This window comes from Coturnix japonica, chromosome Z (assembly GCF_054131305.1).
Source record: "Coturnix japonica strain WE chromosome Z, WE-NBRP24, whole genome shotgun sequence".
NCBI classification, from domain to species: Eukaryota; Metazoa; Chordata; class Aves; order Galliformes; family Phasianidae; genus Coturnix; species Coturnix japonica.
Genome location: NC_140702.1, coordinates 44,378,508 through 44,401,900, shown reverse-complemented (window position 1 = coordinate 44,401,900; position 23,393 = coordinate 44,378,508). Strand labels below are relative to the sequence as shown.

Below are 23,393 nucleotides of genomic sequence, written 5' to 3'. Positions count from 1 at the left end.
AGACAAGAGGTGGATGTTGCTGTGTGGCAATCAACACCACTTTGGGGACAAGGGAATCAGTTCCCAATTAATACACAGAAGCTTTAAGGGTAAATGAGAGAGCAAATCTGATGAAATATCTTCACAGAGACGCTAATTTCTCAGATCTTCTCTAGATGTTTAAATGATCGCTTATATAGAAAAAAAAAAGGGGGGGGACATGGGGGATAGAATTGTATATGAATGCTAGAACTCTGTACTTACATCTATAGGAAAACATGGCAGATGTTTACAAAATTGCCAGGTCATTTTCCAGAGCTACACAAACAGAAGGTGGACTCACAGTTATCTTTACACCTTCCAGGCTGGATGGTAGGAAAAATTTCTTCTTAGAGGAAAAGTTTATATGTGGCATCTAGGGTTTGTGGCCAAAGTGGTGATGAGTTGACGGTCGGACTAGATCATCTTAGTAGTCTTTTCTAACCATGATTCTGATTCCAGATGTTGTGCCTCAAGACAGAAATACATCCAATTTTACGAGACTATGAGCCACTACTAAAGTGGGCAGTATAGCCTCACTTGACTACCAGTGTAGTCAAATCTCTGCTGGGACAGTCACAATGAATCAGTTCAATTAAGAAAATTAATTGCCATCATGTCTTCTCTGCTCCCATCTTCTCTTTCACACCTATACTTTCCTGGCAGAGAGTCTTCTCCTGAGAATTTTGCAGTAGTCTTGGAGGTCTTTAAAAACTCATACATTAATTAAAAGCACATTAACAATTTAACAAACTGTCACTTACAACTTACATTAACAGACAGACCCTGGTTCAACTTTTAGGATAGCTGTTTGCACACCTGAGCACTTTAGCAATCTCAGTCTGCAGCAGGTATATACTGCAACAACGACTCATTGCACTACTTAACACCATTTCACAAGCCCTGCTGTTTTCACTAATTTAAGAGTTCCAAGAGCACAATGCCTTTCCACACTGCTACAAAATAGAAAACCAAAAAGTGGCCCTGAACAAAACTGCAGCTTTGAAAACACCAACAGAGTTAGTTTGCTGAAATGACCATTATTTTATTCTTTGTCTTGTTTCAACATTACTTGTAAGCATTTAAATAAAACAAAGAAGAAACAGACAATCTCACGTTACAGTGGAAGAAAGAAAAAGAACCAGAAAGAAAAAGGATGCTTTCTAAAGAGATGACTAAAATTTGAGAACAAAAACTTGTAAGTGCATGTTCAGCTATTTATACAAGTATAAATCAAGAAATTCACATACAACTAGTTCTATCAGTTAGATGGGGTATGTGTGCAGGCCACTGAATTTTCTGCACAGATAATAAACCTAAGCGGTTAAGGCTATAGGTGAAATGATAATTTTTGTTTTATTTTATATACACACCTGAAATTAACTATGGAATACTGGCTGTGACTACTTTAGGTGGCTGAATTTAGAAAAATAAGATTTTTTAACTACAAGAACAATGTCAATAAGTGATAATCTGTCTTTTCAGCAAACACATGTTTGTGTTTCAGGCACATCTTGTTTCTTACAGTACATACCCACAGTCATTACAGAATTAACTGTATGGTTTTAGATGTCAGTTTCCAAATAACAGAGCCTCAAAGAACCTCTCAGAAGAGCTTTTCACCAACTTTTTTAATCACTTCAAATTTACTAAGTTGTCACATGGCTGGACTACATTTAAAAAAAACAAGTAAGAGTTCTGTGGGTGTTGGCTGTACATGAAAAGCAGGTTAGCAAGCTATAGGGTTATAACAATAACAAATAATAATCAGCTGATGGTTGGACTTGATGATCCCAGAGGTCCTTTCCAACCTCACTGTCTCCACGATTCTGTAGTTGCCCAGTTACAGCAATCAACAGAAAAATTATTTGCACAGCAAGATGTACAGCTCAGACGCTAGCTAGCTAATTCAGCTACTGAATTATGTTTTATACTTTAATTATTATTCTGTTGGTGAAGAAACTAAGTAATAATAATACACAATTATGCCAATAAAAATAAGATGTCCCTTTTCTCACCCACACTGAAAAAAGGCAGAAAAGTGATACTTAAATTCATGAGCAAGAAGAAAGGAGATAGGTCACCTTGTTTCCTTTTGATCTCTTATAAAAAGAAAAAATATAAATTAATGTTCTTCCGAAGCCAGCATTCCACAGGAAAGAATTAAAGGACAGAACACATTACTTCCTTTTCAGAAACAGTGACAGAAATCGATCCAGTGCACACAGCAACTTCCAAGCACATACATGGAAAAAAAAAAAAAAAAAAAAAAGTATGCATACTTTGTGTACTCTGCGTATGGTGGGACAATCATAAAGCCCAAAATGTCACTAGGTGTGTCCTCCTCCATTCTCCAGAGCTTTGAATCAGATCTTTAATTTAGGTTACTTAATTTCAATACTCAACATATAAAAGGACACACACAGTTTTGCACCTTCAACTTTTCTCTTGCATCTGGGAGGCTAATTTTCCTACCTGATCTCTCAGCTGTTGAACGGAAGTTTGAAGGTTGAGAATTTGATTAAACAGAGGACTCTGCAGCACTGATTTTAATAAGTTCAGTTTTTCCTCATTTGCGATGTCACCTCGATCCCGAAGCTTTGCCTGTAAGCGCTCCACAGCCTGGAGGGCCCGATGTGTATCTGCAGCAACATTCACTCAAGTCAGTGGCAGTTTAGAAACAGACATACTGAAAGTACGTAACAAATTTTATTAAATACCTCTTGTTTTCAAACTACAGAGGTTTGGAAGGGTTTTTATTCAGAACTGAACCACACATGTCTTAATGATTTATGAAGTCAGAGGAAGAGTACAAAGCTGAAGGCAAATAATATGATGGTTTGGGGTTTTTTTTTGCTTTTTTTGTTTTGTTGTTTTTTCCCCATTAATAACTGGGTTGAAAATAAATAAATGAATAAAGTGAACACTTTTTATTACAATTCAGTACAGGAATTGTGGCTAGAGGCAACTGCAAATAAAAACAACCATAAATACCCCTCAAAAGAATAAGACGTCTTTTCCACACAGATCTTTTAAAAAGACTAGAAAAAAAAGACAACTAGGAAAAAAAATAGATACATTAAATAAATGATGGTACACCCTTGTGTTTCGTAATACTAAGAGCAAACAAAAAACTGCCAAGTACTTGTCATAAAACCCATCTCATTTGTATACACCAATACTGTATATCTGTTATGCACAATACATTTGACAAATACAGTGATGCAAATTATAATTAAGAAAATAAAAGAAAAGAAAAAAAAGGAGATTACCAATTGTTTCCAACATGTCCTCTGCTTCTCAGCTCCTATTCCAATATAGAAACAGGCAGCACATACAAGTACTGTCCTTGCTTTTCCTGAAAAAAGAAACATAGGGAAACTGTCAGATGTAGAATACAAAGTAGTGAGCTCAGAAAGGAGAAAAAAGAAAAAAAAAACACACTTCTGAAATCAACTGCCAAGCCCCCCAAACAACAGCCCGCTAAAACTATATCTCCTTGGATAATTTATTCCTGTATTACCATATCAAAGGTCCTGTCTGTATACTGTTGCACAACATGCCCTGCATTGCTTTAATCAGGAGCTATGAATCATAGCTGTCACGGAGACTCCACAGCATTTCATTGTTTTTCTTTCCAGTGATTCACAAAAACATTCCCTGTAGGTTCAGTTTTTAAGCTCTGTGTTGACAATATCAGGTGCATGAACCTAAGAAATTCATGAGTCACAAAGCATTACTGCTATGCGGACTAGCAGAACAGTCACACTACAACCTCCAGAACCCATAGTACAACCTCTGCTACTTACATATATCAATATTAAGTGTCAGACATGGCTGATAAATGATTTTTGCCAACACAAATTTACAGGCAGGAAACTCTACCATACAAAGAACTCTGAAACTAAATACTATTTTGAGAGTTTGGGAAGTTTGAGTAGTTTTTTGCTTGTTTGGTATTTTTTGTTGGTGGTGGTTTTTTTGTTTTTCTATTTTATTTATTTATTTATTTATTTTTTTAATGTTGCTCTGAAATTTGTAATTTTGCATGAGTGGGAGAGTCCGCCCATCCACAATCATGATGAAGACTGATGTAGGGAAATGAAGTGAGAAATCCAAGTATCATTGCAGGTGCATGAACCAAATATTGCTTTTTATTTATTTATCTTTTGCAGCAGTACCTTTGTTTTCTTGGTAACAGGAAAGCAGCTTACAATAGTATGCCAACTTGAATCTTCTAAGAAAAGTACAACAGAGAAAACAGCACTCAGGAAGAGTTAAGAACACAGGAAAAGTGACTTTTTTCCTTTAAAAAGATAATACAGAAAGGACAGCGTTGACAGATATCTGCATGTAAGAGAGTAACTGAAATTGAAAAGGGCCATTAGCTGTAGAAGCTGAGCAGGATAAACATAAATCAATCCCCGCAATAAAAGTGAGAAAAAAAGCTGTCAACATAAATTTACTTAGAAGGACCACAAGCCAGAATAAATATTTTGACAACCATGTATCATTTGCAGCCTGAAAAGAAAAACCAAATCAAGTGGTTTTTAAGTGGCTTCAAGTTCTACTGCCAGACCTCCCTAGTTTCAGTTCGCCTTAAGCTTAATACCAAATTATATTATGGTATATGGATTTATCAATACATTGCTACAGAAACACCAATCTTTAGTTTTAGGACAATATATCACTCAGAAACAGGCATTAAATTCAAATCCTTTAAATGCATTTAACTAACCCTTTCCATGATACACGTGACACAAACAGGCATATCAATAATAAATAAAATAAGAGTTTAAGAATTTGTTTTTCTACTTAACAAGGTGGGTCTTAATCAGGTTATTAATCAGGTGGGCCTGGGTAAACCTAATGAGGTTCAACACGGCAAAGTGCAAGGTTTTACACTTGGGCCAGAAGAACTCCAGGCACCTGTACAGAGTGGGAGGAGAAGTCCTTGAGAGCAGGTCAGAAGAGAAGAACCTGGGGGTCCTGATGGATGAGAAACTTAACATGAGCCAGCAGTGCGCTCTTGCAGCTCAGAAAGCAAACTGTATCCTGGGCTCCATCAGGAGAGGGGTGGCCAGCAGGGATAGGGAGGTGATTGTCCCTCTCTGCTCTTGTGAGACCCCATCTGGAGTACTGTGTCCAAGTACAGAGCCCTCAGTACAAGAAAGACAGAGAGCTGTTGGAAAGGGTCCAGAGGAAGGCCACAAAGATGATCAGGGGGTTGGATCACTTCCCCTATGAAGACAGGCTGAGGGAGTTGGGCTTGTTCAGCCTGGAGAAAAGAAGGCTGAGAGGTGACCTCCTTGCAGCCTTTCAGTACCTGAAGGGAACCTATAATCAGGAGGAGAGTAAACTCTTTGAAAGGGACAATAATAGCAGGACAAGGGGAAACTGTTTTAAGTTGAAAGAGGGAAGATTTAGGTTGGATGTTAGGGGGAAGTTCTTTACTAGGAGAGTGGCGAGTCCCTGGAACAGGCTGCCCAGGGAGGTTGTGGATGGCCAGGATCCCTGGAGGTGTTCAAGGCCAGGTTGGATGGGGCCCTGAGCAACCTGATCTAATAAACGTAAAGTTTGGTGGCCCTGCCAGGCAGGGGGGTTGGAACTACGTGATCCTTAAGGTCCATTCCAACCCAGGTCATTCTGTGATTCTGTAAGTCCCAGCACACAACTACCAGATCTGAAAACAAAACCAAATAATATTTTTCATTTTCACCTGTTCACCCTTCAAAATGAAGACCATCTATTTAACAGGAAGGGTTGGATGAGGTTATTAAAAAAAAAAAAAAAAAAGAATCTGGTTTTCCCCTAACCTTAAATACCAATAGCTTTTACTTTCAGATTTAAAAAAACTATTATTACACAGGCAGTTCAGAGGCCCCGTTTGCTCACAGGCAGTGTTCACAAGTCTCTCCCTCAGTGGCAATGCTAATTAAATAAGTTCTTTCCTGTTTCACCCTTTTTCTATCTGTTTATGCAGCTGTGTTTTAGATCCAGTCAGAAAACTGCATGAAACAAATATGGAGACTATTAATCAGTCATTTCAGTCCCGCAGTCCTGCACATGTACATGCACACAGCCATTATAACTTCAACTTTCAAATTTTGAAAAACTAATCAGAAAAATAGATTACTTGTAGATTAGGCCTTCTGCTTCAGATCTGTAAGAATCTCAAGAAGAGGGGATATATTTTAGAGCCGGTGGATATTGCAATACATTATGATTCAACTTGCCTATTTCTAATGTGCTGTGAAAGGCAAGTTTACAAGCAATAAAATAGATAAGGTCACCACTGTGTTGGTGCAACCCTAAAATAATCATCACTGATGATCTGAAATTGAAGCTTTCTCAACACAGATACTTATTAACAGAAGTCACTAAGTATACTTCTAGAGACCGAGATGATCCTATTTAATCTGCAATGAAAAAACTGCTGAGCACTGCTAAGACTCTCAGGATACACTTTTCACTTACCTCATGCATTAGAGGTAGGAAAACTGCCCCAGAGCCATCTTAGTCCTAGCAAATCAGTTTTTAACTCTCATTTTATTTTATTTCTACTCAATTTTCCTTATTTTGTTTCTGTACTGGCAGGGATTGACTCCTCAGCTGACCCACCTAATGCTTTTGTCAGCCACAGCGCAAAGAAGGATCAAGACAGGAACTGCTGTCAGAATGTTTTCCTTCAGGACACTTCCACTGAAGCAGAAGCAATGCCTTAAGGCACACCAGTATTCATACATCACAGTTCAAGATGACACCCTTTGCTCTGTGCACATTCTGACATGGTGAAAAGCCACCCAACTCTGCTCCCGCTGTGCCACATCCATACTAACAGTTGGGATCTGTCAGCACCAGCTTAGTGGCACATCAGCCTAGCCAAAGTACAAGGGAAGCAAGCATGCATCTGACCAAGATGCACTACAGAGACATCTCCATAGTCACCACTCCCACCCACCACAGCAACAACTCCTGGCCTTTAATACAGCACACTTCTAGGTATTTCAGTAACAATGCACTAAGCAAACCTTGTCCAGTGAGAAGCATGGAGACACAGACAACTGTTTGTTGAAATAAGCAAATCTTTCATTTGCTACAGTGAATATTATTATAATACCATCACAAATTCTAGAGCAAGAATGAATGAGAATCTGTTTTTGATCACCTTGTTTTCCAGATTCTTGGCTGTCTGTGTCGACAGAGTCCAAAGCCAAAACCTGCCCTTCTATATATGACACAAACACCAATCACGATTCAAAGAGCTTACTAGCTCATCTCAAAGTAGATTTAACTGTTTATTTGTTCCAGTGCTAAAGTTGACTAATCTCTTCACAATAGTAACACTGACCGACTTAGAGCTTTTTATTAGCTACTGGAAGGAGTACTATTAAATGAACAGAAAATTAATTCAGTGTTTCCAAAGACACTGGTGTGACTTTTAAAAACAGGCACCTTATCCCTTTACTCTTTTTTTTTACAGTAAAAAAGTAAAATAAATGCACAAGTAGTTTTAGCTAAGTACACGACAAGAAACTTAATCTTCCGCTAAGCTTGCACAAGCTAAAGATAATCCCCTACACCATATAATCATTAATATACTTGCACTTCTAAAATTTGACTCTTCTCACAGTAACATAACAAAAATGTGTTACATATGCATCTCTCCACTAATGCAGCTGCTTTACCCATAGAATAGCTGCCAGAAAAATGCTGCAGCCCTGGATTCCTAGTGCCCACTCCTAAAGCACTCAGATCCATAGGTTTAAGAATTTTAAAAGTAGACAAAAATGCATGCTCATTACCTCATTTTGACTGCAATCGTGCGAACCTTACTAAGCTGAACACCCAGAAGACTTGAGAAAAAGGAAAAGATGAGCTCCTTCTAATTATTGCACTTTCACACCTGATCATGTTATACCTACAAGGAAACTTCCTCTACTGTATTTACATATGCTCCATCTACTATTTCACAAATCCATTTCAGATAATACCTCGGAAACTCATGCTTACAGCACTGGATTAGCAAACATGTGATGCCAAAGATAGAAAACAGAGTAATAGGCTTTGCCTTGTAGCTCTTGCATTACTTTATATGCCCTCAGGATACAAAGGAAATGCCTATCTTAACAGCAAACTCCATGTCCAAACTTTGGCTAGGAGCTGCACAAGATTAAAACCAAATCTGACTCACTGAAGCAACATGGTAATCAAAGCTGTAGATGCTAAGAAGAGTATTTCTAAGATTCTAATAAAATTTTAGCGCCCGGTCTGAATTTGGCTGGTCAAGGGGTATCCTTTCTTCCTTTATTTTTATTCTATGTCTTTCCATTCCCCATTTTCTGGCTGTCACTCAAATAGGCATACTGTGTTAGCTCTGGTTGGCATAAGAATGAAAACCAAACCACATGGGACACAGTAGACAGCGATCACCAGGAAACCTTCAGTATTGCTTGCAATTTAACCAAGCATTTCTGTTTCACCCAGCTACCTCTCTCACCCTGGCTAACATCCCTGCGAAGAAAATTACAGTGATCCTTGGACTCCTGGAAAACACATCTTGTCAATAGAAAGGCATTTGAAACCATTCAAGCTCAACTGAAAGATCTCATGCTTCCTATTTTTCTATTTCCACGAAGGAAATTCAGCTGTTCATACAGCACTTTCAAGGACTCCCAGAAGGCTCAACAACTGTAATCTGACCAGCACAGCCTTCACTATTCACAGTGACAGTGACAAACATACTTGAGCACAGAGGAGTGAGGAAAAAAGAAAGGAAAAATAAGAGGAAAAAGAAACAAGCAGTGGAAAAGTATAAAGACAACAAAAAAGGGCTAGCCTACTGCTTCCACAACAAGACACTAATAGGTGGAATTAACATCAACCACCAGTTTCATTAGCAGGGAGACTGCACACTTCTGTACAAAAGAGAACTGGTTCAATACCAATGAGATATATTAGTGAGGGCTAAGCATACACAAAATATACGTGACACTACACATCACAAGCCATTCTAAGAAGCCTGGGCATGGCTCATACTGCCTATTCACTTTTCCAGTATAAAGAGTTGATTTAAATTTAATGAATTTGGTAATCAACTTAATTAAACAGTTTCTACAGCAGTCACATCTTTTAGCACATACAGGTTTCTTCACAGAGGTAAAAATAGGATACATAAATGGTATATTAAAAAAAAAAAAAAAAAGAATAAGCTTTTCTGTAAAAGCCAATGAAGAGTCAACACTGTCCTTACAAACCAAAAATGCTGTAAACTTTCTATCATATACTGTGAAAATAAAGGAATAATTATGCAGGAAGTCATTACAGCACATAACAGAATATAATACAAACTGGCTTGGATACAAGAACTGAGTCTGAAAAGCCTGTTAAAGAAATACTCCACAACCATATAGGCCAATTATTCCACAAGCAACAACCAACCGTACTCCAAACCGATTTCTGTGTGAAAAGAGGGCACTGAAAACAAAATGACATACTTATGTGCTGACTTGTTGAGAATGCCTATGGCAAAGCAAAGCTGTCCTTACCAATGATGACAGACTAAATTATCAGCTTGGTATTGTATTTGCGGAAACTGCTTCAGTAGGATGTTTCAGTGGAAAGCCAATTAGAGAGAGTAATGTATATCACCTACAGAATTCAAAATTTTCTTGCATGAAATATAGACCATATAATTTCAAATATTTTTGGTTTCCAGTGCACTGGATGCACTGCAAAATTCACACAGGGCCATACTGTAAATAAAGAACATCAATTAGTATGTAAGTAGTGCAGCTCTTTTTTTTCCCCAGTGCTGCAATCAATCTAGCTTTCCCAGTGCACTGTTACACGAAGAAAGGGAGAATGTATCCAGTTCCCAAGATAAGCTTCTTGGTAGCACAAAAAAAGCCAGCAGAAACACTGGCTGTAGTCAATAAACGTTACACATGTGCTCTGTTAATTCAAAATGGAAATATTAAATAATTGTATCCCAATAATGGGTAACAATGTTGAGTACTACCACGTCCTTCTCTGCTAGTGAACACCCTTTGGCATTTTTGTTCAGCATTCTTGCCCCCTTAATGCTATGTTACTTTCCACTTTTGCAAAGAAATGGAATTTCTCAGAGACGTTTTACTACTTTCCCCTTTATTTGTTTAGACTCTTCCCTCCCAACAAGTTGTTATCTTGGAAAATGCCTTGCTGATATGGAAACCACAAGGCATTACACAACAGGCTGCCACAACAAGTGAAACCAAGCCCTTTTGCTTTTGCCCAGTACTGCTCTGCTGGGCAAAGGACTCCGCCTATCCCCTCCAGTACCATGGCTAGGAATAACGTTTTCTTTTCAGCAAGTTATTCTAAGTCTCCTGTGTGCACTAAGAAGCAAAAGGGATGAGGCTCTGTTTTCAGAAGCTGAAAGAAAAGGGAAAAAAATGCAGCACTGCTCAGCCAGGCTGCAAATCAATCCTATGAGATGTGGTACGCAGAGCTCATAGGGTCAGCTCCGCGAGAGCTTTTCCTGCCTATTATTCTTCCCAATAACACAGGAATGTACTGAAAGCAGAAGGGAAAAGCACCCTAGACAGAAAGCATCGAATACAACAAACGCTTTTCTACACACAGCTCCACCTATCAGAAGGCAAAACTAAGGCCTCACACCCTCTTTGCTGAAGGGACTGTGTCGAATGCACACTCGGGGACCAACAACAGAGGGGTCCAGCGCTGCAGGAAGCGCCCGGCACCCGCGGATAGCGGTATCCGCAATGGAAGCGCAGGACCTCAAGGAGCCCATCAGCGCCTACCGCGCCCCTCGAAAGCACCCACCCAAAAGAAACCCAGAGGCTTTGCTCGGGGCCTGCGGCTGCGAGCGGACGCGGGGAAGAGACGTCCCCGAGGGATGGGAACTGCCCACCGGAAGGTGGGGAAGAACAGCGAGAGAACGAGGCGCTCAGGGACCTTCCCTCCCGCGGCCGCCGGTGCCGCGCGGACGGCTGCCCCCGCCAGGCCCGCAGCTGCCCGCTCGCCGCAGGCCGAGCCGCAGCCTCAGGAGCGAGGAGCAACAGGCTCGGCCCCCCGCGGCCTTTCTCCTCCTCCAGCCCGCCCCGCCCGCCGAGCCAGCAACATGACGACAAAACTTCGCAAATAAACACACTTAAAGGGCTGACTCGCAACTCAGCCCGGCCGGCTCACCGCTTCCCAAGTAGCGCCAAGCCCCTCTCCCCGCAGCCCCCTCGCCCCGCTTACCCGGCTGCTCCGCGAACCCCGCTCTCCGCCTTCGCCCTTCCCGCCCCCGAGTAACGGCGCCGCGCCGCGGGGAAGCGCGCTCAGGCACGCCCCGCCGGCCTGAAACCTAATCCTGCCCGCAGCCCCCCCGGGCCGGCCCTGCGGCACCACCCGGCGCATCCCGGGGGGCGGGGGCGGGGTGGGCTGAGCTGCCCTCCGCGGTACCCGGGCAGTGGAGCCGCCCGCCGGCTGACCCGGCAACGCGTCGCCCCAAGGGTCGGCGGGCTGAGCCGTGCTGCTTTGCTCGTCTGTTGTGCGGCTGCCTTCGGTAAGAGCTGTTCCTCAGACAAAAGCAACAACACAGTTTGAAGAGTCAGCGATAGGACAAGGGGGAGCGGTTTTAAAGTGAGGAAGAGGAGACTTAGATTTGATGTGAGGAGGAGAGTCTTCACTGAGGGTGCTGCTGCCCAGAGAAGCTGTAGGTGCCCCTGTCCTGCGGGCGCTCAGGTCCACGTTGGATGGGGCCCTGGCAGCAACTGGGGGGGCGAGAGCCCTGCCCAAAGCGGTGGGAGGGAGAGTGTTGGAGGTCCCTTTCATCCCATTCTGTGTCTGCTGGAGGCAAAGTGGTGAAAATGTTCCGGGTACTTGCACGTTCACAAGCAGAATATTTTTCATGCAAATTTAAAGGACCACCCCTCTTTGTACATCTAGTGTTTTTGTTGTTACTACTGTCTGATAGGTGGGCTTGGGGGCTCTCCAGGCAGTGTTCCTCATAGCCAGCAGAACTCCAAATTATTCTTTTACTGTGCTGCATTTTAAAACCTGTGCGTAATTTAGTGTTTAAAAATCATTCTTCCACTTTGTGAATTTAAAAAATAATAATAAATTTCAGTATTTAACTCAGAGTTTGCACTATTCCATCCAGTGTCTTCTGATGAGCACTTGCCCGTCAGATCAAATACTGAGGTTCTGTTTGATGTATCTGGAACTGTGAACGCTGTATGAACTCTCTCATTCACATTCCATGTTACATCAGACTTCAGTGGCTCTAGAATAAAGTCTTCAGTAGAAAATCAGCATGTGTCACTATTCTACAGTGAATTCACTAAATGCAAAATCAGACAGCTATTCTTTTTTATTTATATATGTATATATTAACAATTGTTATTTACGTAACAATATAATCATATAATCATTTTCTAAACTGTTGTTCACTGAAATAAAATGTGGTGATGTCAGGAAGTTTATTTGGAGTTTGAAAAGTCAAAATTGGGTGTAGTATGTTTTACACATAACACCCAGTATCCCCTGAGTAACAGTCCTACAACAACCTGTGTTTGTATGGGATATACCTTCCAGATCATTACCATAGGCTGTACTGAAAATATTTGCATGGGCTTAGTTGTACTCACATACTTGACTTGCAAAGGTGGACTTCTCAGTAAGCATACAACACATCTATACTTTAATACATATCACAGCAAAATAATGAGTTTCCACTTACAACAACCAATGATTGAAGTCAAGTTGTGCAGTAACAGATCTAGCAAACAGCAAAGAAAACTGTTTGGGGTTGGAGTACACTACTGTTCTGGGGCTTATATGTGATAACAGGGTTAGAAAGACTGCAACGATAATTACTTAATTGTTTCTTGTTTTTACCAGAAGTAAATTTTACTGGTTTTACAATAAGGAAACTGTATTATCTCTCTGGAACCTTTCCAGAAGGAGGAGGTCTTATGCTATTAACAGTTCTCTAATGTGTGCTTGATGTCATGCACCTAATATACAACATTGAAACTGTGTTGTGGCTGTGTTAGGATAAGTAGAACAGCCATTAATGTTCGCAGTTTTGCAGGATTCTGTCCTCAAAACCTGGAGGAAGAGAATCTCTCTTGTAATTTAAGCTTAAATGAGTTCATGAGCTAATGAATGAATGCATACATACACACATACATACATATATCTACATACATTTGTCACGTGACTTAAAAGTAAAACTGCAAATAACTTTTTAAAACACAAGCTTTCCTCAAGAGACCATTACTACAACAAAATCCATTATGTTGTATCCGTTAGAAAGACAGACTCACAGAATCACAGAATGACCCGGGTTGGAAGGGACCTCAAGGATCATGTAGTTCCAACCCCCCTGCCTGGCAGTGCCACCAAACATACACCTTTACTAGATCAGGTGTCCCAGGGCCCCGTCCAACCTGGTCTTGAGCACCTTCAAGGACGGGGCATCCACAACCTCCCTGGGCAGCCTGTTCCAGGGCCTAACCACTCTCCTAGTGAAGAACTTCCCCCTAACATCCAACCTAAATCTCCCCTCTTTTAACTTAAAACCATTTCCCCGTGTCCTGCTATTGTTGTCCCTTTCAAAGAGTTTACTTCCCTCCTGGGAGTAAGTTCCCTTCAGGTATTGAAAGGCTGCAATGAGGTCACCCCGCAACCTTCTCTTCTCTAGGCTGAACAAACCCAACTCCCTCAGCCTCATAGGGGAGGTGCTCCAGCCCCCTGATCATCTTCGTGGCCCTCCTCTGGACCCTTTCCAAAATCTCCATGTCTTTCTTGTACTGAGGGCTCCACACCTGGACACAGTACTCCAGATGGGGCCTCACAAGAGCAGAGTAGAGAGGGACGATCACCTCCCTATCCCTGCTGACCACCCCTCTCCTGATGGAGCCCAGGATCCCATTTGCTTTCCGGGCTGCCAGAGCGCACTGCTGGCTCATGTTAAGTTTCTCATCTACCAGGACCCCTAGGTCTTTCTCAGCCGAGCTGCTCTCAAGGACAACTCCTCCCAGCCTGTACAGGTGCCTGGGGTTCTTCCGGCCCAAGTGCAAAACCTTGCACTTTGCTGTGCTGAACCTCATTAGGTTCACCCGAGCCCAGCTTTCAAAAAGACGTTCTAAAAAGATGATGTAGGGGACCTTAAAAACTGCAACAACAACACCAAGTGCTTGCTTTTCTTTCTTATTAATCTCCAGTAATATTAACTTCTTTTTTAAGAGAATGAAGTTCTAGAACACGGAGGTTGTGGGGTGTCCTTCTTTGGAGATACTCAGAACCTTTCTGGACACTGTCCTGTGTGACCTGCTGTGGGGAAACAGCTTTATCAGGGAGGAGGTTGGACATGATGATCTCTAGAGCCTTGCAACCCCTACAATTCTGTGCTTCATTTCTCAGGATAATCTAAAACACACTCATGGTAGAAGTACAAATAGTGTATGAGATGTCTACCCTCCTGACTTCTCTTAGCACATCTTTCTGGTAAAACAACAGCGGTTAATATTAATAAGGCTCTGCTTAGGTTTGTTAGAAGACATGGAGGAGAAGTAAACTCAGAAGACAAGTCCTTAGAGAAAACCAAGACATTTTGTGTGTCCATTAAACCATTCATTAGGCAACCATTGGGAATCTAGTCTGAAAAGAGTAATGGAGACGGGATTTAAGAAAAGAAATGAGAGTAAGATCCTGATCCTGTTCTACCTCAGTCGTAAACATTGACTTGACTGCGAAAATGATATTTCCTACAAAACCTCTTTGACAACACTTTTGGCACCATTTCCTTGCGCGCGCACACACACACACACACACAAGATGTATACACAAAAGCAATTGTATGGCTTTATCACACAGAATTGTGTATCAATACCATGTGGGTATTTTTTTTACTGTACATCATTTTTGTACAGAATTTTCGATTGGATGTCCTACTACAGAATTCATATACAGTATTCATAGAATACATATTTTAGGGACCTATACGTCTCTCCTGAGAGAGGGAACTCTTATATTTATTTATATAATGCTTATGCTTGAGAAATCCCAACTCTGAACATAAAACATAAACAAGAGTCTGACAAATCTTCCTCATAAGCAGTAACCTAATTAACAGTTGAATGCATCACTGTTTTTATATGCTTACTCTCCAGTACTTAACAGCAAAATTTTGTTAATGGTTATGCACATGTACTTATTCATTCAGAGACGTGATATTACATTTGTGAGCAGAGTACTTACACAAAATTTAGGTTAAACAGCACTCATAATGATTATTGTTAGAAAATGTTAATGAATATTATAGATCAAATCTTATTCCCAAATATGTTCACCGAGATTAGTCCGTAGCATTAAGCAGAATTAAACTGTAGAAAACCAACCTGAGATCAAAGGTAATTGTGATCCCAATTGCTATAATTTCTGGTCTAAACATATTAAGTGTGTGGTTATGCATTCTAACTTTATCTGTCCAAATAAATCTTACTTTTCATGGAACAGACTTGAATACAATACACTTTCCAGAAATTATACCAACTGAAGTGCGCAATCAAACTAAAAATAACACTTTTCTCCTCCATCATCTCAACATAAAACTTCCGCTCCAAAAGCCAGACAGCAAGAAATGAGTAGCAGTTGGAGGTAACACTGAGAGTGCTGTTATGCAAAGTTAAAATTAGGAACTTTCTCATAAGTTTAGTGCTTGGAATTTATTCAATTTTTGGATTATTATGCTGGCAAGTACAGAATATTAGTTTCACTTACTGGAGCATGCATGCTGGCAAGAATGGTGCATAGATTTACATTTTAAAAGTTTTTAGGGAAATTGTCTTCCTTAGGGCCATACTTCATAACTGTTATTGCTATTGGAGGTTACACATGTGCGTAGAAGAGAAAGTATTCCCCTTAAGGTAGAAATGGGTAAAAAAAAAATCATAAAAGGTATGCTAATTATTTATAACTACAAAACAAAATGCTTGAAATTATGGCAAATTAAAAGAGCATTTATTTACACACAAACAGGATTGTTTAAAACCACAGGTCTTGCCTGTAGCAGAGACGTTAAGCCAAGTAAGTGACAAAGCATATTAACCTTATCATAGATTTTTCAGACATTTGATACCTATAAGGAGAGTCTGGTTTATTCAGATTAAGTTTTTTGGTTAGGGTTTTTTGTTTGTTTGTTTGTTTGCCTGTTTTTTTGTTGTTGTTGCTTTTTTTTTTTTTTTTTTTTTTTTTTTTAAATGTGTTCAGCTGGTGGCAACTGCACATTTGGCAGGTCCCATTTGCAGAAAATGGAACTTCTTAGAAGTTTATTTTTTCAGAAATGCTTCAGGGAACAGTTTGAGCAGTGAATGTAGTCCACCTTGATTTCAGAAAGGCATGTAGCACTGTCTGCCACAACATTCTTGTAACTATGCTGAAGAATTGTGGAATAGTTGAGTGGATGGTGAGGTAGGTTGAGAACTGGCTGACTGGCAGAGCTCAGAGGGTTGTGGTAGGCCACACAGAGTCCAATTGGAGGCCTGTATTTAATGATGGTTCCTCAAGGGTCGGTGCTGGGCCTGGTCTGGTTCAACATCTTCGTCAGTGACCTTGATGAAAGGATAATGTCCACCCTCTGCAAGTGTGCTCATGATATGAAGCTGGGAGGAATGGCTGACACACCAGAAGGCTGTACTGCCATTCAGTGAGACCTGGACAGATTGAAGAGTTGCACAGAGAGGAATCAGATGAGTTTTAACAAGAGCACGTGTAGAGTCTTACACATAAGCAGGAATAACTGTATGCACCAGTGCAGGTTGGGTGATTACCTGCTGGAAAGGAGTTCTGTGGAGAGGGGCCTGGGGGTCCTGATGGACAGCAGGTTGGCCATGGGCCAGCAGTGTGGCCAGGGAGGCCAGTGGGATCTTGGAGTGCATTAAAAAGAGTATAGCCAGCAGGTCAAGGGAGGTGATTCTCCTCCTCTACTCTGCCCCGGTGAGACTTCAGGAATCTTCTGGAAAGCATCCAGTGGAGTGCCACAAAGATTATAAAGAGCCTTGAGCACCTCCCTTATGAGGAAAGGCTGAGCAACCTGGGTCTGTTCAGCCTTGGGAACTGAAGACTGAGAGGGGATCTGGTCAAATATTATAAATATCTAAGGTGTGGGAAGCAAAAGGATGAGACCAGACTCTTTTCAGTGGTGCATGGTGATTGGACAAGGGGAAATGGCCACAGAGCATAGAAAGTTCCACACAAATGTGCATAAGAACTTCTTTGAAGAAAGAGCGATGGAGCACTGGAACAGGCTGCCCAAAGAGGTTGAGGAGTCTCCTTCTCTGGAGACGTTCAGGACCCACCTGGACACCCACTTGTGCAACCTGGTCCATGGAGCTTGCTTTGGCAGGGGGATTGGACTTAGTTATCTCCAGAGGTCCCTTCCAGCCCCTACAATTCTGTGATTCGTGTAATTTCAGGGCACCTTGTCATTAGCAGTACTCACTGATGCAACAGTTGATGCAGTATTTGAAAGCAAAAGATGATACATGTTTGAAAAAAATGTGTCTGAAAAAAATTGATATGTGCTAAATGAGAGTATGTTGAGCTTTAAAATCAGAATGGGAAAAACTGATCTAACTAGTTAGAAGTTTGTATTCAGTTAATCATGTTAACATAATTTTCTAAGTGTGTAGCTTATCTTCACTAAGTGCTGGGGTATCAGAACACCAATATATATTTCTTTAAAAAATAGAAAGCTTCAAAATTAACCTGTTTTGCAGATAGCTAAACTGCAGCATATTAGTTGGGATGGAATAATTTTTACAGGAAGGAAAAGAAATACTTCTTTTGGTGGTTAATTTATTTTTTGAATAAATCCTCTTGAAGGTGAAATGATGTATCTAATGTAAGTTGACCAATTGCTATAGATCGATTTGTCATGCGGTCTTGCAGGTTATCATGCAGAGGGATTGTAAAAGCAGCTTTTATCCTCCTGTAAACGGGCTTACTGAGATAATCAGTGTCTGAGATTCTGCCCTGGCACTTTTCTACAGTTCTTTGCTTCTGACCCAAACTGTGAACATGGGAGGTGTTCCTGTTTGGATTTAATTCAGTGGTTTTCAGAATTGAAGGCACAGGGAAAGTCTACGTTCTCAGTCATGAACCTTGTGTTCTTAGAAACAATGATGACTCGTTTTGGATAATGAGCTCTCTATCTACTGGAATGTCAAAAAGGGATCTTCCAGTCTGAGACAAGAGCCAGCATCAGAATTGTAGTCTTTGCATGAGATGGGCAATGAATGACCATAGAACTTGTGTATAGACTTGTCAAGTAGTTCTGCAACTTGCCATGTTGGAGGAACTTGGCAAACAACTGTCTTCCATGACCTTCCATAGGGTGCATTTCTAAGAGGGATTTTTCCACATGGTTCTGCATAATCTCTGCATAATCTCTCCATTTTAAGTTGCAGAGAAAAAGCCAAAAGATACACTGATGTCCTTTCATTTTGTTTTCAATGAAGCTGTGCTTTGGTTTTAGCCCAAAAATATCTTTATTAGTGTTAATAACTGCAGCTAATACTATTAATACTAGTTGGGTAGACTATCTGCCTAGTACAGACCAGGAACTACCAATGCAGTGTTGGTGTTGACATGGAGATTAGGAGAGTTTAAAATTCAGACACTTTAAGTTCACATCCTCTTGCCTGGAAATTTAAAACTGCATATTGCTCATTCACATCACCCAGTTGTTTAAGGATGACAGCTGACATTTCCAAAGGAAATCGTTATAGTCTGCTGAAGAATATGCCCCAGAAAAAGGGTTCAGAAGCAGTTAACCCTGTCATCACATACCTGTGGTGATTTGTCTAACAAGATCAGCACCTGTAAGACGGTCAGGGTGGGGAAACTTTCCCTTGTTGAGAGGAGACTCATAGGCAGTGAGTGGGATGAGAAAAAGAAACTTGTTGCAGACTTGGCCCAGATATAAATGAGCATATTGGGTGAGTTTTCAAGATCTGAGAAAGGTTTGTTGGTGTAGTTTTCTTTGATTTTTTCCAGACTTGCCTTTCCCTGTAAACTGCAATAATGCAGAGCAGTTTATGGTTCCTGCACACTGCCAAAATACTAAGAAAAACTGAAAAAGAGCACCAGATAGAAAGATACTTTAACAGACTAAAAGACTTTAAAAGGTTGGTGTTTCTGGAATAGGCCCATCTGTACAAGTATCTGAGAACTGGAAGGTAAATTTTACATCATTCTTAAATAGGAATTTAGTATTAAGAGAAAATCATTTTAGCAAATGAAGCGGATATGAATTTAGCCCAACTGTGCTCTCACCAGCAATAAAAAAAAAAGCTGTGTTACTGTGTGAAGCTGACTCCATAGGTCCCTTTTTTCTGTCAAAGTACACCTCTGTGGTTTGGTCATCTGCTTCTCATACATAAGGGTTCCTTTCAACAGTGGTATGGCTATGACAAGATCTCAGAAACTTTGATGCATAGCATGTGAAATTATGCCCTTAGCTGTTCAGTAAGTGTCAGGAACTTACACCATAATTAACAGTAAGAATGAATGATCAGTGTGGAAATACACAACTGTAGCAAGCTGAAACCTTCACTTCCAGCAGTAAAATGCAATTCAGAACTCTCAATTTTCTATACAGAATATTGTTTATTTTCTAACTAGATGGTGTTGCCACTGCCATTAGCTATAATTCCCAGATTTTAAGAATTAATACAGTATGCATAGCACAGGGCAAGATCTCAAAGCACTCATAAACTTCCCACCCTCCAGTTTTCTGGCTTGAGCCAACACCAAGCCCACAATCAGTCAGAATCTAACACTGTATTATGCAAAGACAGGCTACCCCCCCTGCCTCCCCCCCCCTTTTTTTTTTCCCCATCACATGCTTGCCTTTTAATTTTTGTTGCCAAGGGGACAAACCAAGAGGAAATGGATTTAACAACTGTAAAGTGATGAATTTTAAAGCTGCTGTTGCTAACATTTGAACTCTGAATCTAATTTGCATGCAGAAAGAATGAAGAATAACAATATCATTTCACAAAATAAACAAAATACAACCAAACAAAAATCACCCTTTCCCTTCGGCCTTCTTTTCATACCCATATCATTTGAGAAATCAGGCTTCAAATATAGATGCCCAGGAGTAACACCTCCAAGTCACCAGTAACATGGAGAGGCAAATGGAGCGGAAGTACTGAATCTGCTATATCTCATAACCCTATATTACTTAAACATACACAGACATTCTTGAAGGTCCAATCTACCTACCTTATAAAAACCTACTCAAACAGCAGAAAGAAGCAACTGCAGATAAAAGAAAGACATTTCTACATCTCCCTCTTCCCCCTGAATGTTTTTCAACAGGAAAAGCTTGAGGGAAACCAGTAGGAACATAGCCCATGTAGTTTTTAGCATCATTCTGCATAAACCGGCTGGGTCTCCTTAGACCACTAGCTGTCATATAGCCCTCCCAACAAACAACATAGAGCATTTCATCCAGTTTAGATGGCTCCAAGAAGCCTTTCCCCTTCCCTCCTCCAAATCACTACATTTTTCTTCCTCTCTGGGACCTGAAACTGGTGTAGACTTGTTGGTGCCTTCAGACAGCTTCACTTACAAAGTCAACCTTCATTGCAGAAATCTTATGTTGATGCTTTTTCTGATAATGTCAGTGTTCATTCCTTTGTCATGAACTAGATGTTGAAACTATCCTAGGAAAAGCTAGAGAGAATCAGTACCTAAAGAAAGTACTGGAGTTGGAGAGATAAAAGTGTTCTCTAGAAATATGCAGATACGTGAAGAAGTGTACTTGTATTTAACACCCAACACAATCTCTCCAAAGTCTGCTTCCCGAGTCTTCACACATTGAGATCCATCACCATTATGTTTTGACATCACATTTACAGAGATGGCTCTGTTTTCTAGTACATTCTTAGGAAAGCATGCTAGGATTCATAGACCAAACATACTTTTATCCAACTTTGAGGACTGTATCTGGAACTTTCAATCAGTATATCAGAAGTATATCAGAAGGATATCTTGCTTCTCCTTTGCTGTTTTAAAATGAGAATCCGGCAGTTAGTCGAGACAATCAAGATCAAAACCCTCTTGGAAAGCATTTAAACTCACATTTCATGCAAAAGAGAAGTAACCTAGACTGTACTAACTACTAGTATTCTGAGTTAGGCACAGTTCCTACTTTTGATGCTAAAACTGCTCCGATTTTCAGTCTGCATACACAGTACTATTTAAATTTCCAGACAGCAGTCTTTAACATATCTCACTCCAGTAATGTCACACTAATGACTTTGATTAAGAAAGTGAATCATCATAGAAACATAGAATGGCCTGGGTTGAAAAGAACCATGATGATCATCTAGTTTCAAACCTCCTGCCGCAGGCAAGGTCACCAGCCAACCAACCAACAAGACCTGGTTGCCCAGAGCCACATCCAGCCTGGCCTTGAATGCATCCAGGAATGGGGCATCCACAACCTCCTTGGGCAATGTTTCCAGTGTGTCACCACCATCTGTGTGAAAAACTCCCTCCTAATATCTAACCTAAACCTCCCTGGCCTTAGTTTAATACCATTCCCCCTTGTCCTATCTGTATCCACCCATATAAACACTGTTTCCACTCCTGTTTATATGCTCCCTTTGAGTACTGACAGGCCACAATAAGGTCTTCCTGGGTCTTCTCTTCTACAAAGTGCTCAGTCCAGATTCAAGGAGGAATAAAAACTGGAATAAAGCCTGTAATATAACAGTTAAAATGTCTGCCCACTGAATTATCCCATGCATAAATGACATCCCTGCTACATGTCCGCCTGGATGTCTACCTGTGCAACCTGGTGTAGGGAACCTACTTTGGCAGGGGGGTTGGACTCAATGATCTCTGTAGGTCCCTTCCAACCCCTACAATTCTGTGATTCTGGGATTCTGTGAAACTGAGCAAGCTTTTATTTCAGGTATCAGCTAACCAGAATATTTCATGATGTGTAAATCTTACAAGATAGAAAGTACCTCAGTCCCAGAAGATAAACAATTTAAATACTCATGTCTATATTCTTCATAGCTAAGGTAGCTGTTGGCCTGGCATCCTTATGTTATACACCAAATACATTCTGCTCATATCTCAGTGCTTCCACCAAGGCCCTGAAAGCGATGAAGGGGACAGGGCATGAAAATGTATTTGCATGCCCATACCAAGCTGGACTAATCACACAGTTTTTGGACTGAGATGTAGAATAATTATCTTATGTTTTTTATCACAAGAAAAGATGCAAACAGATATCCTGTTAACCTAGCATATTAGAATATGGGAACATCTTAATTTTAATCTTTTTGTATGAATTATAAGGGAAATCTTGAAATACATAAAGTAGGCATATTCCTCTTCAGAATGGTGTAATAAGACTTACTTTGCTTCCGCAATCTGGTTGAGCGGCAGTAGGTTTATACCCAGTTATGAATAGATTTTGAGGGAAAAAAGTAATATATAAGTATCTATTTACACATCAATTTCACCTTCAAACTTTCAGCTGCCTCGCATTTCCAATAGACCAAAAGTCAGAGAGAGGAAGCATGTACCAGATACAGCAGTAACAGTCACACATTTCTTGCAAGGGTATTTTTGCTACAGGTGTGGAAGGGGATAAATGACTCTTCACCCTTGATGTGAGATTTAAGAAATCAAATATTTTATGAGAATATGCATGTATTGTAACCCAGAGGTACAGGAGACATTAAGACAAAAAAGAATTGCAAACTAGAAATTAAGGAATTAGAACATCTGCTAAAACTCCAGAAGTATTTCTCCAAAGACTGAACTGCTAAATGTGATAGACACTTGATGTAGAAGCTTGGAGATAATCATCTAAGGAGATTTATACCTCCAATTAATTTAGTATATAGCTCAAAAAGAATTTCCTAATTTCTCTTCAACATTATAGATAAATCAGGTGAAGACCCTAGAGAAAGTAAGAAATTGAAGGACTATTTTTACCAGGTGTTAGATGAGGAGAGGCATACAGTGTGACTCAGTACGTCGTCACTGCTACTTGCTGAACCTATTATAAGCTCTTAAATCAAGAAAGGCAGCCAGTATTTTGTAGTTTCTCAACAGAACTGGTCCCCAGTGTGGCTTCAGCTGCTTGTGGATCCAGTCTTGACTTCCTGTCAGTTATGTTGTTACTACCTCAGATATGCCTCTGAGGCATTATACACTGCTGTGCAGAGACTGACAACATACCTCACAGAAGATCAGAAATGTTTTGGACACTATAAAAACAGAGTCCACACTGATGAAATAGCATGACCCAGATTTTTTATAAGGGGAGCAGAGCATATTAGCTGAGG

General features: G+C 40.5%; 1 protein-coding gene across 27 annotated transcripts in view; it reads right to left on the bottom strand.

Annotated features, from left to right (window-relative positions):
- MPDZ (multiple PDZ domain crumbs cell polarity complex component) overlaps window positions 1–11,313 on the bottom strand; it is a 91,833-nt gene extending 80,520 nt beyond the window's left edge. For 22 of the 27 annotated variants that reach the window (XM_032441256.2, XM_085528884.1, XM_085528886.1 and 19 more), the window contains exons 1-3: window positions 11,266–11,313; window positions 3,291–3,376; window positions 2,494–2,660 (exon numbers count right to left, since the gene is read on the bottom strand). In XM_032441256.2, the coding sequence (XP_032297147.2) occupies window positions 2,494–2,660; window positions 3,291–3,306 (183 nt within the window). In that variant the 5' untranslated portion in view covers window positions 3,307–3,376; window positions 11,266–11,313. Of the gene's footprint in view, window positions 1–2,493; window positions 2,661–3,290; window positions 3,377–10,845; window positions 11,073–11,211 lie in introns of those variants that run through there. The other 5 variants (XM_085528882.1, XM_085528890.1, XM_085528906.1 and 2 more) reach the window with 2 other exon arrangements.
- Window positions 11,314–23,393: the final 12,080 nt, after the last annotated feature.